We start from the raw sequence: 14,303 nt of genomic DNA, 5'->3' as shown, positions 1-14,303 counted from the left end.
AGGCAGGTCACTCTGTTCCAGAGACCCTCAGATCTCCAAATCCACAGATTTATTGATCTAGTCCAGTGAGGCGGCTTCGAGGAGGGGATTGATGAGATGCAGACACCTGTTATTGCCAATATCTGCCATCAGGGCTGGTGGGGGAAGTGATGTGCCTTCCATGGTAGGCGTGGCCACCTCGGTGACCCTACAGCTGACTCCACGGCCCCCCCTTGTGTCTGTCCAGAAGCAAAGGTTGACGGGTTAAACTGCTGAAGCCTTTGTAATGGACATTAGGGGTCTTGGTCAGTGATGCTGCCCAGGTTTGTGGAGACTAGTCAAGGTTACTGAGTTAACAGCGAGTAGGGTGAAGAGACAAGACCCTTGTTTACACCACACTCTCTGTGAGAGCAGGACACGGGCTGAGTTTACGGGAGCTTGGGTAAACTGTGTTTAGAATTTGTATTTTAAGGTAACCCTGGCATAGGAATATGGTATTAACTGCTGTAGAAATAACTATGTACATTTTATCAGTTAGTTTTCCCAAGTGAGTTGGGATAATTGATTGTGATGTTTTTGTGTAATCCATTCATCTAGTTACAGTCGCCTTTGTCTCTCCGCACCCACTGGTGTCTGTTGTTTTTGGGGTTCAGCCGCAGCGCCTCTAATATTGTTTCTCTTCTGTGTTTTCTTTCAGCCTGGGTGACGTCAGTCTGGGTGACGTCATTGTTCGAGTGCACGGCGGCGCAGCTGTCAATCACTCCAGATGTGGTGACCGCAGCGGTGGGAGACACCGTCACCCTGTCTGTGCGTTACGAGGCGCGTTTATGGTACTGTGTCTGGTACAGGGGCGAAGAGGCACGCGCAAAGGACCAAATCCTCGGTCTCTTTTTCAGCGATCCTCTTCTCTATGGTCCTCAATCCACCGGCCGAGAGTCTCTGCTCCCGGACGGGTCTCTGCGGATCACAGATGTGCAGACGAATCACACTGGAAACTACACCGTGCGAATGAGTGTGGACTCGAGGGAGCCACAGGAGGCGACGGCACAGCTGAGAGTGCACGGTAAGGTCGGCCACACCTGTCCTGGCACTGCCACCCAGGCCTGGTTCTACGGTGGTGCGATGGGTGCCACCGCACCGGGCGCTGACTTGGGGTCGGGGCATCATTTTCCCAAGTATATTATCATTTTAAAAGCACCTCCTGCTGCGGCGTTTTCGGCCTCCAGCAATTTTAAGGCATCAATTAAAATGTCAAGGGAAATCCGGTGAAGTGTTGTCTCATCCTAAGGTAGTGCAGAGGGTTAAAGTCCCTGCTGCTTAGAACATGTGCGATGCAAACAACAAAGTGCATATAATGTAAATAGGTCAGTGGGTTCCTGCTTTTTCAAGAGAGCTCCTTTTGTTACTTGTCGTTTATAAGTCAAAATTCTAATATAGAACATTGAGCTATTAACTGTCATCAAAGAGCTGCAAACTGCGAGGTATATGTAAGAGCCATATGCTTTTTTGCCCAGTCTTTCATCATCCTAATCTTGCCCAAAGGCTTCATTTGATTAGAAAACAATTCTTATTATTAAAGAGAACCCCTAACCGTGATGTTACGTTTTACATTCTGAATTAGCGCCTTACCAGAATAAGGAATCTTAAACTATATTGCCTACCAGTATCGATGGCATGTCACTCCTACACTACTCCTCGTAGTCCTGTCTGATGTAACATTTCCTATACACTGATTTACACACACATGATTGTCTCTGTGCAATGTGTGTGTGATGTAAAGTGCTCAGACACCTTACACTGGTATGAGAGGTGCTATAAATGGAAATGAATCTGAGAGACAGTGGTTACGGAGACTTGAGAGGGCATCGTTAAAGGGTGCTAGTGAAGGAATCCATTTACAAAAGGGGGTGGTGATGAACAGAGTGTCTGAATTGAGCAGACCACTCTTACCCAGTCCAAAGATCAGGGCTTGATCCATCACCGTTATTTATCTCACTGCCCCAACCCAGCTCAGAACCTGGCTATATGCAAATCAGTCTGTCCCTGGCCCAGTGCATCATGGGAACAGGGCAGACTAAACTACCAAGCCAATTCTTTACCAGAAAGGAGACAAGCTACCGGGGACCGGTTTCTGGCATTTCAGCCTCTTCGGCCCGGCTTGCTTGAATCCTGATGGAGCAGTGAGAAAGGGACTCATGTCTGAGTATACCCTGCCACACCTATAGTGGCCAAAATCGATTTACAAAAGGGGGTGGTGATGAACAGAGTGTCTGAATTGAGCAGACCACTCTTACCCAGTCCAAAGATCAGGGCTTGATCCATCACCGTTATTTATCTCACTGCCCCAACCCAGCTCAGAACCTGGCTATATGCAAATCAGTCTGTCCCTGGCCCAGTGCATCATGGGAACAGGGCAGACTAAACTACCAAGCCAATTCTTTACCAGAAAGGAGACAAGCTACCGGGGACCGGTTTCTGGCATTTCAGCCTCTTCGGCCCGGCTTGCTTGAATCCTGATGGAGCAGTGAGAAAGGGACTCATGTCTGAGTATACCCTGCCACAACTATAGTGGCCAAAATCGATTTACAAAAGGGGGTGGTGATGAACAGAGTGTCTGAATTGAGCAGACCACTCTTACCCAGTCCAAAGATCAGGGCTTGATCCATCACCGTTATTTATCTCACTGCCCCAACCCAGCTCAGAACTAACCCTGGGCGTAGTTCGCGGAGTCGGACTCCGCGGAGCTACGCGAAGACGTAGTTGCACTCCGCGAACTACGCGTAGCTCCGCAACCATGCGGAGTTGCTTGCTGGGCCCGTTCGCGCGCCGTTTTTCGTCTTCGGGAGCGCGGTGCGCGTGTTCGGGGCGTTGCCTGCATGCTCGGGATGGCTAGCGCGCTAAATTACCCCAGAGGTTTGTCCCGCCTGCTTGCGTTCCCTTATTTCCTGTTCCGGGTCAATTAACGTGGTCGCGTTGTGCAAGACATGTTCGGGAACTCATCTTCTCGTTCGCGCGTCCTTATGGCTTTATCGCGCTTCCAATGACGTTATCGCGTTCGCACAGTCGCACGGGAGGGTTTACAAACATGGTGGCAGACGCGACCGGGAAAAAGCGAACGCAGAACCAAGGTAAGCCATTGCCGCGCACGCGATAATGTTATTTAGCGCGCGACAATGTTATTTAGCGCGCGACAACTACGCTCCGCACCGGATAGCGGAGTTATCGGCAGCTACGCGAACTCCGCGGAACGCGGAGTTGCCAAAACTCCGCAAACTCCGCAAACGGAGCGTAGTTCTTCGCCCAGGGTTACTCAGAACCTGGCTATATGCAAATCAGTCTGTCCCTGGCCCAGTGCATCATGGGAACAGGGCAGACTAAACTACCAAGCCAATTCTTTACCAGAAAGGAGACAAGCTACCGGGGACCGGTTTCTGGCATTTCAGCCTCTTCGGCCCGGCTTGCTTGAATCCTGATGGAGCAGTGAGAAAGGGACTCATGTCTGAGTATACCCTGCCACACCTATAGTGGCCAAAATCGATTTACAAAAGGGGGTGGTGATGAACAGAGTGTCTGAATTGAGCAGACCACTCTTACCCAGTCCAAAGATCAGGGCTTGATCCATCACCGTTATTTATCTCACTGCCCCAACCCAGCTCAGAACCTGGCTATATGCAAATCAGTCTGTCCCTGGCCCAGTGCATCATGGGAACAGGGCAGACTAAACTACCAAGCCAATTCTTTACCAGAAAGGAGACAAGCTACCGGGGACCGGTTTCTGGCATTTCAGCCTCTTCGGCCCGGCTTGCTTGAATCCTGATGGAGCAGTGAGAAAGGGACTCATGTCTGAGTATACCCTGCCACACCTATAGTGGCCAAAATCGATTTACAAAAGGGGGTGGTGATGAACAGAGTGTCTGAATTGAGCAGACCACTGGCTTTTGTAGTTTGGTTTGCCCTGTTCCCATCATGCACTGGGACAGGAACAGACTAATTTGCATACAGCCAGGTTCTGAAACTGGGATGGTGCAGTGAGCTAAAAAACGGTGTTGGATCTAGCCCTGATCTCTTGACTGGGTGAGAGTATTCTGTTTAATTCAGAGACTCTGTCCCTCACCACCCCTTGTTGTAAATATTTTTGTCCACCCTAAGCGTGGAAGGGTATGCTCAGATGTGAGTCCCTTGCTCATTGCACCATCAGGATTCAAGCAAGCCGGGCCGAAGAGGCTGAAATGCCAGAAACCGGTCCCCGGTAGCTTGTTTCCTTCCCAGTGTAAGAATTGGCTTTTGTAGTTTGGTTTGCCCTGTTCCCATCATGCACTGGGACAGGAACAGACTAATTTGCATACAGCCAGGTTCTGAAACTGGGATGGTGCAGTGAGCTAAAAAACGGTGTTGGATCTAGCCCTGATCTCTTGACTGGGTGAGAGTATTCTGTTTAATTCAGAGACTCTGTCCCTCACCACCCCTTGTTGTAAATATTTTTGTCCACCCTAAGCGTGGAAGGGTATGCTCAGATGTGAGTCCCTTGCTCATTGCACCATCAGGATTCAAGCAAGCCGGGCCGAAGAGGCTGAAATGCCAGAAACCGGTCCCCGGTAGCTTGTTTTCTTCCCAGTGTAAGAATTGGCTTTTGTAGTTTGGTTTGCCCTGTTCCCATCATGCACTGGGACAGGAACAGACTAATTTGCATACAGCCAGGTTCTGAAACTGGGATGGTGCAGTGAGCTAAAAAACGGTGTTGGATCTAGCCCTGATCTCTTGACTGGGTGAGAGTATTCTGTTTAATTCAGAGACTCTGTCCCTCACCACCCCTTGTTGTAAATATTTTTGTCCACCCTAAGCGTGGAAGGGTATGCTCAGATGTGAGTCCCTTGCTCATTGCACCATCAGGATTCAAGCAAGCCGGGCCGAAGAGGCTGAAATGCCAGAAACCGGTCCCCGGTAGCTTGTTTCCTTCCCAGTGTAAGAATTGGCTTTTGTAGTTTCGTTTGCCCTGTTCCCATCATGCACTGGGACAGGAACAGACTAATTTGCATACAGCCAGGTTCTGAAACTGGGATGGTGCAGTGAGCTAAAAAACGGTGTTGGATCTAGCCCTGATCTCTTGACTGGGTGAGAGTATTCTGTTTAATTCAGAGACTCTGTCCCTCACCACCCCTTGTTGTAAATATTTTTGTCCACCCTAAGCGTGGAAGGGTATGCTCAGATGTGAGTCCCTTGCTCATTGCACCATCAGGATTCAAGCAAGCCGGGCCGAAGAGGCTGAAATGCCAGAAACCGGTCCCCGGTAGCTTGTTTCCTTCCCAGTGTAAGAATTGGCTTTTGTAGTTTGGTTTGCCCTGTTCCCATCATGCACTGGGACAGGAACAGACTAATTTGCATACAGCCAGGTTCTGAAACTGGGATGGTGCAGTGAGCTAAAAAACGGTGTTGGATCTAGCCCTGATCTCTTGACTGGGTGAGAGTATTCTGTTTAATTCAGAGACTCTGTCCCTCACCACCCCTTGTTGTAAATATTTTTGTCCACCCTAAGCGTGGAAGGGTATGCTCAGATGTGAGTCCCTTGCTCATTGCACCATCAGGATTCAAGCAAGCCGGGCCGAAGAGGCTGAAATGCCAGAAACCGGTCCCCGGTAGCTTGTTTCCTTCCCAGTGTAAGAATTGGCTTTTGTAGTTTGGTTTGCCCTGTTCCCATCATGCACTGGAACAGGAACAGACTAATTTGCATACAGCCAGGTTCTGAAACTGGGATGGTGCAGTGAGCTAAAAAACGGTGTTGGATCTAGCCCTGATCTCTTGACTGGGTGAGAGTATTCTGTTTAATTCAGAGACTCTGTCCCTCACCACCCCTTGTTGTAAATATTTTTGTCCACCCTAAGCGTGGAAGGGTATGCTCAGATGTGAGTCCCTTGCTCATTGCACCATCAGGATTCAAGCAAGCCGGGCCGAAGAGGCTGAAATGCCAGAAACCGGTCCCCGGTAGCTTGTTTCCTTCCCAGTGTAAGAATTGGCTTTTGTAGTTTGGTTTGCCCTGTTCCCATCATGCACTGGGACAGGAACAGACTAATTTGCATACAGCCAGGTTCTGAAACTGGGATGGTGCAGTGAGCTAAAAAACGGTGTTGGATCTAGCCCTGATCTCTTGACTGGGTGAGAGTATTCTGTTTAATTCAGAGACTCTGTCCCTCACCACCCCTTGTTGTAAATATTTTTGTCCACCCTAAGCGTGGAAGGGTATGCTCAGATGTGAGTCCCTTGCTCATTGCACCATCAGGATTCAAGCAAGCCGGGCCGAAGAGGCTGAAATGCCAGAAACCGGTCCCCGGTAGCTTGTTTCCTTCCCAGTGTAAGAATTGGCTTTTGTAGTTTGGTTTGCCCTGTTCCCATCATGCACTGGGACAGGAACAGACTAATTTGCATACAGCCAGGTTCTGAAACTGGGATGGTGCAGTGAGCTAAAAAACGGTGTTGGATCTAGCCCTGATCTCTTGACTGGGTGAGAGTATTCTGTTTAATTCAGAGACTCTGTCCCTCACCACCCCTTGTTGTAAATATTTTTGTCCACCCTAAGCGTGGAAGGGTATGCTCAGATGTGAGTCCCTTGCTCATTGCACCATCAGGATTCAAGCAAGCCGGGCCGAAGAGGCTGAAATGCCAGAAACCGGTCCCCGGTAGCTTGTTTCCTTCCCAGTGTAAGAATTGGCTTTTGTAGTTTGGTTTGCCCTGTTCCCATCATGCACTGGGACAGGAACAGACTAATTTGCATACAGCCAGGTTCTGAAACTGGGATGGTGCAGTGAGCTAAAAAACGGTGTTGGATCTAGCCCTGATCTCTTGACTGGGTGAGAGTATTCTGTTTAATTCAGAGACTCTGTCCCTCACCACCCCTTGTTGTAAATATTTTTGTCCACCCTAAGCGTGGAAGGGTATGCTCAGATGTGAGTCCCTTGCTCATTGCACCATCAGGATTCAAGCAAGCCGGGCCGAAGAGGCTGATATGCCAGAAACCGGTCCCCGGTAGCTTGTTTCCTTCCCAGTGTAAGAATTGGCTTTTGTAGTTTGGTTTGCCCTGTTCCCATCATGCACTGGGACAGGAACAGACTAATTTGCATACAGCCAGGTTCTGAAACTGGGATGGTGCAGTGAGCTAAAAAACGGTGTTGGATCTAGCCCTGATCTCTTGACTGGGTGAGAGTATTCTGTTTAATTCAGAGACTCTGTCCCTCACCACCCCTTGTAGTAAATATTTTTGTCCACCCTAAGCGTGGAAGGGTATGCTCAGATGTGAGTCCCTTGCTCATTGCACCATCAGGATTCAAGCAAGCCGGGCCGAAGAGGCTGAAATGCCAGAAACCGGTCCCCGGTAGCTTGTTTCCTTCCCAGTGTAAGAATTGGCTTTTGTAGTTTGGTTTGCCCTGTTCCCATCATGCACTGGGACAGGAACAGACTAATTTGCATACAGCCAGGTTCTGAAACTGGGATGGTGCAGTGAGCTAAAAAACGGTGTTGGATCTAGCCCTGATCTCTTGACTGGGTGAGAGTATTCTGTTTAATTCAGAGACTCTGTCCCTCACCACCCCTTGTTGTAAATATTTTTGTCCACCCTAAGCGTGGAAGGGTATGCTCAGATGTGAGTCCCTTGCTCATTGCACCATCAGGATTCAAGCAAGCCGGGCCGAAGAGGCTGAAATGCCAGAAACCGGTCCCCGGTAGCTTGTTTCCTTCCCAGTGTAAGAATTGGCTTTTGTAGTTTGGTTTGCCCTGTTCCCATCATGCACTGGGACAGGAACAGACTAATTTGCATACAGCCAGGTTCTGAAACTGGGATGGTGCAGTGAGCTAAAAAACGGTGTTGGATCTAGCCCTGATCTCTTGACTGGGTGGGAGTATTCTGTTTAATTCAGAGACTCTGTCCCTCACCACCCCTTGTTGTAAATATTTTTGTCCACCCTAAGCGTGGAAGGGTATGCTCAGATGTGAGTCCCTTGCTCATTGCACCATCAGGATTCAAGCAAGCCGGGCCGAAGAGGCTGAAATGCCAGAAACCGGTCCCCGGTAGCTTGTTTCCTTCCCAGTGTAAGAATTGGCTTTTGTAGTTTGGTTTGCCCTGTTCCCATCATGCACTGGGACAGGAACAGACTAATTTGCATACAGCCAGGTTCTGAAACTGGGATGGTGCAGTGAGCTAAAAAACGGTGTTGGATCTAGCCCTGATCTCTTGACTGGGTGAGAGTATTCTGTTTAATTCAGAGACTCTGTCCCTCACCACCCCTTGTTGTAAATATTTTTGTCCACCCTAAGCGTGGAAGGGTATGCTCAGATGTGAGTCCCTTGCTCATTGCACCATCAGGATTCAAGCAAGCCGGGCCGAAGAGGCTGAAATGCCAGAAACCGGTCCCCGGTAGCTTGTTTCCTTCCCAGTGTAAGAATTGGCTTTTGTAGTTTGGTTTGCCCTGTTCCCATCATGCACTGGGACAGGAACAGACTAATTTGCATACAGCCAGGTTCTGAAACTGGGATGGTGCAGTGAGCTAAAAAACGGTGTTGGATCTAGCCCTGATCTCTTGACTGGGTGAGAGTATTCTGTTTAATTCAGAGACTCTGTCCCTCACCACCCCTTGTTGTAAATATTTTTGTCCACCCTAAGCGTGGAAGGGTATGCTCAGATGTGAGTCCCTTGCTCATTGCACCATCAGGATTCAAGCAAGCCGGGCCGAAGAGGCTGAAATGCCAGAAACCGGTCCCCGGTAGCTTGTTTCCTTCCCAGTGTAAGAATTGGCTTTTGTAGTTTGGTTTGCCCTGTTCCCATCATGCACTGGGACAGGAACAGACTAATTTGCATACAGCCAGGTTCTGAAACTGGGATGGTGCAGTGAGCTAAAAAACGGTGTTGGATCTAGCCCTGATCTCTTGACTGGGTGAGAGTATTCTGTTTAATTCAGAGACTCTGTCCCTCACCACCCCTTGTTGTAAATATTTTTGTCCACCCTAAGCGTGGAAGGGTATGCTCAGATGTGAGTCCCTTGCTCATTGCACCATCAGGATTCAAGCAAGCCGGGCCGAAGAGGCTGAAATTCCAGAAACCGGTCCCCGGTAGCTTGTTTCCTTCCCAGTGTAAGAATTGGCTTTTGTAGTTTGGTTTGCCCTGTTCCCATCATGCACTGGGACAGGAACAGACTAATTTGCATACAGCCAGGTTCTGAAACTGGGATGGTGCAGTGAGCTAAAAAACGGTGTTGGATCTAGCCCTGATCTCTTGACTGGGTGAGAGTATTCTGTTTAATTCAGAGACTCTGTCCCTCACCACCCCTTGTTGTAAATATTTTTGTCCACCCTAAGCGTGGAAGGGTATGCTCAGATGTGAGTCCCTTGCTCATTGCACCATCAGGATTCAAGCAAGCCGGGCCGAAGAGGCTGAAATGCCAGAAACCGGTCCCCGGTAGCTTGTTTCCTTCCCAGTGTAAGAATTGGCTTTTGTAGTTTGGTTTGCCCTGTTCCCATCATGCACTGGGACAGGAACAGACTAATTTGCATACAGCCAGGTTCTGAAACTGGGATGGTGCAGTGAGCTAAAAAACGGTGTTGGATCTAGCCCTGATCTCTTGACTGGGTGAGAGTATTCTGTTTAATTCAGAGACTCTGTCCCTCACCACCCCTTGCTGTAAATATTTTTGTCCACCCTAAGCGTGGAAGGGTATGCTCAGATGTGAGTCCCTTGCTCATTGCACCATCAGGATTCAAGCAAGCCGGGCCGAAGAGGCTGAAATGCCAGAAACCGGTCCCCGGTAGCTTGTTTCCTTCCCAGTGTAAGAATTGGCTTTTGTAGTTTGGTTTGCCCTGTTCCCATCATGCACTGGGACAGGAACAGACTAATTTGCATACAGCCAGGTTCTGAAACTGGGATGGTGCAGTGAGCTAAAAAACGGTGTTGGATCTAGCCCTGATCTCTTGACTGGGTGAGAGTATTCTGTTTAATTCAGAGACTCTGTCCCTCACCACCCCTTGTTGTAAATATTTTTGTCCAGCCTAAGCGTGGAAGGGTATGCTCAGATGTGAGTCCCTTGCTCATTGCACCATCAGGATTCAAGCAAGCCGGGCCGAAGAGGCTGATATGCCAGAAACCGGTCCCCGGTAGCTTATTTCCTTCCCAGTGTAAGAATTGGCTTTTGTAGTTTGGTTTGCCCTGTTCCCATCATGCACTGGGACAGGAACAGACTAATTTGCATACAGCCAGGTTCTGAAACTGGGATGGTGCAGTGAGCTAAAAAACGGTGTTGGATCTAGCCCTGATCTCTTGACTGGGTGAGAGTATTCTGTTTAATTCAGAGACTCTGTCCCTCACCACCCCTTGTTGTAAATATTTTTGTCCACCCTAAGCGTGGAAGGGTATGCTCAGATGTGAGTCCCTTGCTCATTGCACCATCAGGATTCAAGCAAGCCGGGCCGAAGAGGCTGAAATGCCAGAAACCGGTCCCCGGTAGCTTGTTTCCTTCCCAGTGTAAGAATTGGCTTTTGTAGTTTGGTTTGCCCTGTTCCCATCATGCACTGGGACAGGAACAGACTAATTTGCATACAGCCAGGTTCTGAAACTGGGATGGTGCAGTGAGCTAAAAAACGGTGTTGGATCTAGCCCTGATCTCTTGACTGGGTGAGAGTATTCTGTTTAATTCAGAGACTCTGTCCCTCACCACCCCTTGTTGTAAATATTTTTGTCCACCCTAAGCGTGGAAGGGTATGCTCAGATGTGAGTCCCTTGCTCATTGCACCATCAGGATTCAAGCAAGCCGGGCCGAAGAGGCTGAAATGCCAGAAACCGGTCCCCGGTAGCTTGTTTCCTTCCCAGTGTAAGAATTGGCTTTTGTAGTTTGGTTTGCCCTGTTCCCATCATGCACTGGGACAGGAACAGACTAATTTGCATACAGCCAGGTTCTGAAACTGGGATGGTGCAGTGAGCTAAAAAACGGTGTTGGATCTAGCCCTGATCTCTTGACTGGGTGAGAGTATTCTGTTTAATTCAGAGACTCTGTCCCTCACCACCCCTTGTTGTAAATATTTTTGTCCACCCTAAGCGTGGAAGGGTATGCTCAGATGTGAGTCCCTTGCTCATTGCACCATCAGGATTCAAGCAAGCCGGGCCGAAGAGGCTGAAATGCCAGAAACCGGTCCCCGGTAGCTTGTTTCCTTCCCAGTGTAAGAATTGGCTTTTGTAGTTTGGTTTGCCCTGTTCCCATCATGCACTGGGACAGGAACAGACTAATTTGCATACAGCCAGGTTCTGAAACTGGGATGGTGCAGTGAGCTAAAAAACGGTGTTGGATCTAGCCCTGATCTCTTGACTGGGTGAGAGTATTCTGTTTAATTCAGAGACTCTGTCCCTCACCACCCCTTGTTGTAAATATTTTTGTCCACCCTAAGCGTGGAAGGGTATGCTCAGATGTGAGTCCCTTGCTCATTGCACCATCAGGATTCAAGCAAGCCGGGCCGAAGAGGCTGAAATGCCAGAAACCGGTCCCCGGTAGCTTGTTTCCTTCCCAGTGTAAGAATTGGCTTTTGTAGTTTGGTTTGCCCTGTTCCCATCATGCACTGGGACAGGAACAGACTAATTTGCATACAGCCAGGTTCTGAAACTGGGATGGTGCAGTGAGCTAAAAAACGGTGTTGGATCTAGCCCTGATCTCTTGACTGGGTGAGAGTATTCTGTTTAATTCAGAGACTCTGTCCCTCACCACCCCTTGTTGTAAATATTTTTGTCCACCCTAAGCGTGGAAGGGTATGCTCAGATGTGAGTCCCTTGCTTATTGCACCATCAGGATTCAAGCAAGCCGGGCCGAAGAGGCTGAAATGCCAGAAACCGGTCCCCGGTAGCTTGTTTCCTTCCCAGTGTAAGAATTGGCTTTTGTAGTTTGGTTTGCCCTGTTCCCATCATGCACTGGGACAGGAACAGACTAATTTGCATACAGCCAGGTTCTGAAACTGGGATGGTGCAGTGAGCTAAACAACGGTGTTGGATCTAGCCCTGATCTCTTGACTGGGTGAGAGTATTCTGTTTAATTCAGAGACTCTGTCCCTCACCACCCCTTGTTGTAAATATTTTTGTCCACCCTAAGCGTGGAAGGGTATGCTCAGATGTGAGTCCCTTGCTCATTGCACCATCAGGATTCAAGCAAGCCGGGCCGAAGAGGCTGAAATGCCAGAAACCGGTCCCCGGTAGCTTGTTTCCTTCCCAGTGTAAGAATTGGCTTTTGTAGTTTGGTTTGCCCTGTTCCCATCATGCACTGGGACAGGAACAGACTAATTTGCATACAGCCAGGTTCTGAAACTGGGATGGTGCAGTGAGCTAAAAAACGGTGTTGGATCTAGCCCTGATCTCTTGACTGGGTGAGAGTATTCTGTTTAATTCAGAGACTCTGTCCCTCACCACCCCTTGTTGTAAATATTTTTGTCCACCCTAAGCGTGGAAGGGTATGCTCAGATGTGAGTCCCTTGCTCATTGCACCATCAGGATTCAAGCAAGCCGGGCCGAAGAGGCTGAAATGCCAGAAACCGGTCCCCGGTAGCTTGTTTCCTTCCCAGTGTAAGAATTGGCTTTTGTAGTTTGGTTTGCCCTGTTCCCATCATGCACTGGGACAGGAACAGACTAATTTGCATACAGCCAGGTTCTGAAACTGGGATGGTGCAGTGAGCTAAAAAACGGTGTTGGATCTAGCCCTGATCTCTTGACTGGGTGAGAGTATTCTGTTTAATTCAGAGACTCTGTCCCTCACCACCCCTTGTTGTAAATATTTTTGTCCACCCTAAGCGTGGAAGGGTATGCTCAGATGTGAGTCCCTTGCTCATTGCACCATCAGGATTCAAGCAAGCCGGGCCGAAGAGGCTGAAATGCCAGAAACCGGTCCCCGGTAGCTTGTTTCCTTCCCAGTGTAAGAATTGGCTTTTGTAGTTTGGTTTGCCCTGTTCCCATCATGCACTGGGACAGGAACAGACTAATTTGCATACAGCCAGGTTCTGAAACTGGGATGGTGCAGTGAGCTAAAAAACGGTGTTGGATCTAGCCCTGATCTCTTGACTGGGTGAGAGTATTCTGTTTAATTCAGAGACTCTGTCCCTCACCACCCCTTGTTGTAAATATTTTTGTCCACCCTAAGCGTGGAAGGGTATGCTCAGATGTGAGTCCCTTGCTCATTGCACCATCAGGATTCAAGCAAGCCGGGCCGAAGAGGCTGAAATGCCAGAAACCGGTCCCCGGTAGCTTGTTTCCTTCCCAGTGTAAGAATTGGCTTTTGTAGTTTGGTTTGCCCTGTTCCCATCATGCACTGGGACAGGAACAGACTAATTTGCATACAGCCAGGTTCTGAAACTGGGATGGTGCAGTGAGCTAAAAAACGGTGTTGGATCTAGCCCTGATCTCTTGACTGGGTGAGAGTATTCTGTTTAATTCAGAGACTCTGTCCCTCACCACCCCTTGTTGTAAATATTTTTGGCCACCCTAAGCGTGGAAGGGTATGCTCAGATGTGAGTCCCTTGCTCATTGCACCATCAGGATTCAAGCAAGCCGGGCCGAAGAGGCTGAAATGCCAGAAACCGGTCCCCGGTAGCTTGTTTCCTTCCCAGTGTAAGAATTGGCTTTTGTAGTTTGGTTTGCCCTGTTCCCATCAAGCACTGGGACAGGAACAGACTAATTTGCATACAGCCAGGTTCTGAAACTGGGATGGTGCAGTGAGCTAAAAAACGGTGTTGGATCTAGCCCTGATCTCTTGACTGGGTGAGAGTATTCTGTTTAATTCAGAGACTCTGTCCCTCACCACCCCTTGTTGTAAATATTTTTGTCCACCCTAAGCGTGGAAGGGTATGCTCAGATGTGAGTCCCTTGCTCATTGCACCATCAGGATTCAAGCAAGCCGGGCCGAAGAGGCTGAAATGCCAGAAACCGGTCCCCGGTAGCTTGTTTCCTTCCCAGTGTAAGAATTGGCTTTTGTAGTTTGGTTTGCCCTGTTCCCATCATGCACTGGGACAGGAACAGACTAATTTGCATACAGCCAGGTTCTGAAACTGGGATGGTGCAGTGAGCTAAAAAACGGTGTTGGATCTAGCCCTGATCTCTTGACTGGGTGAGAGTATTCTGTTTAATTCAGAGACTCTGTCCCTCACCACCCCTTGTTGTAAATATTTTTGTCCACCCTAAGCGTGGAAGGGTATGCTCAGATGTGAGTCCCTTGCTCATTGCACCATCAGGATTCAAGCAAGCCGGGCCGAAGAGGCTGAAATGCCAGAAACCGGTCCCCGGTAGCTTGTTTCCTTCCCAGTGTAAGAATTGGCTTTTGTAG

The 14,303-nt window shown here is 49.0% G+C and overlaps 1 protein-coding gene across 2 annotated transcripts in view; it reads left to right on the top strand.

Moving 5' to 3' along the window:
- Positions 1–14,303, top strand: part of LOC147706621 (cell adhesion molecule CEACAM8-like) — a 129,068-nt gene that overhangs the window by 16,287 nt on the left and 98,478 nt on the right. Inside the window, exon 2 of one of the 2 annotated variants that reach the window (XM_086933111.1) lies at positions 677–1,042. The exons of the other annotated variant lie outside the window; for it this stretch is intronic. Coding sequence (XP_086789237.1) covers positions 677–1,042 — 366 coding nt within the window. The remainder of the gene's footprint in view (positions 1–676; positions 1,043–14,303) is intronic. 2 annotated transcript variants of the gene reach the window in all.

This window comes from Lissotriton vulgaris, chromosome 7 (genome assembly GCF_964263255.1).
Source record: "Lissotriton vulgaris chromosome 7, aLisVul1.2, whole genome shotgun sequence".
NCBI lineage: Eukaryota > Metazoa > Chordata > Amphibia > Caudata > Salamandridae > Lissotriton > Lissotriton vulgaris.
Note: the sequence above shows the minus strand (reverse complement) of the source record. Positions and strands in the feature narration are given on the sequence as shown.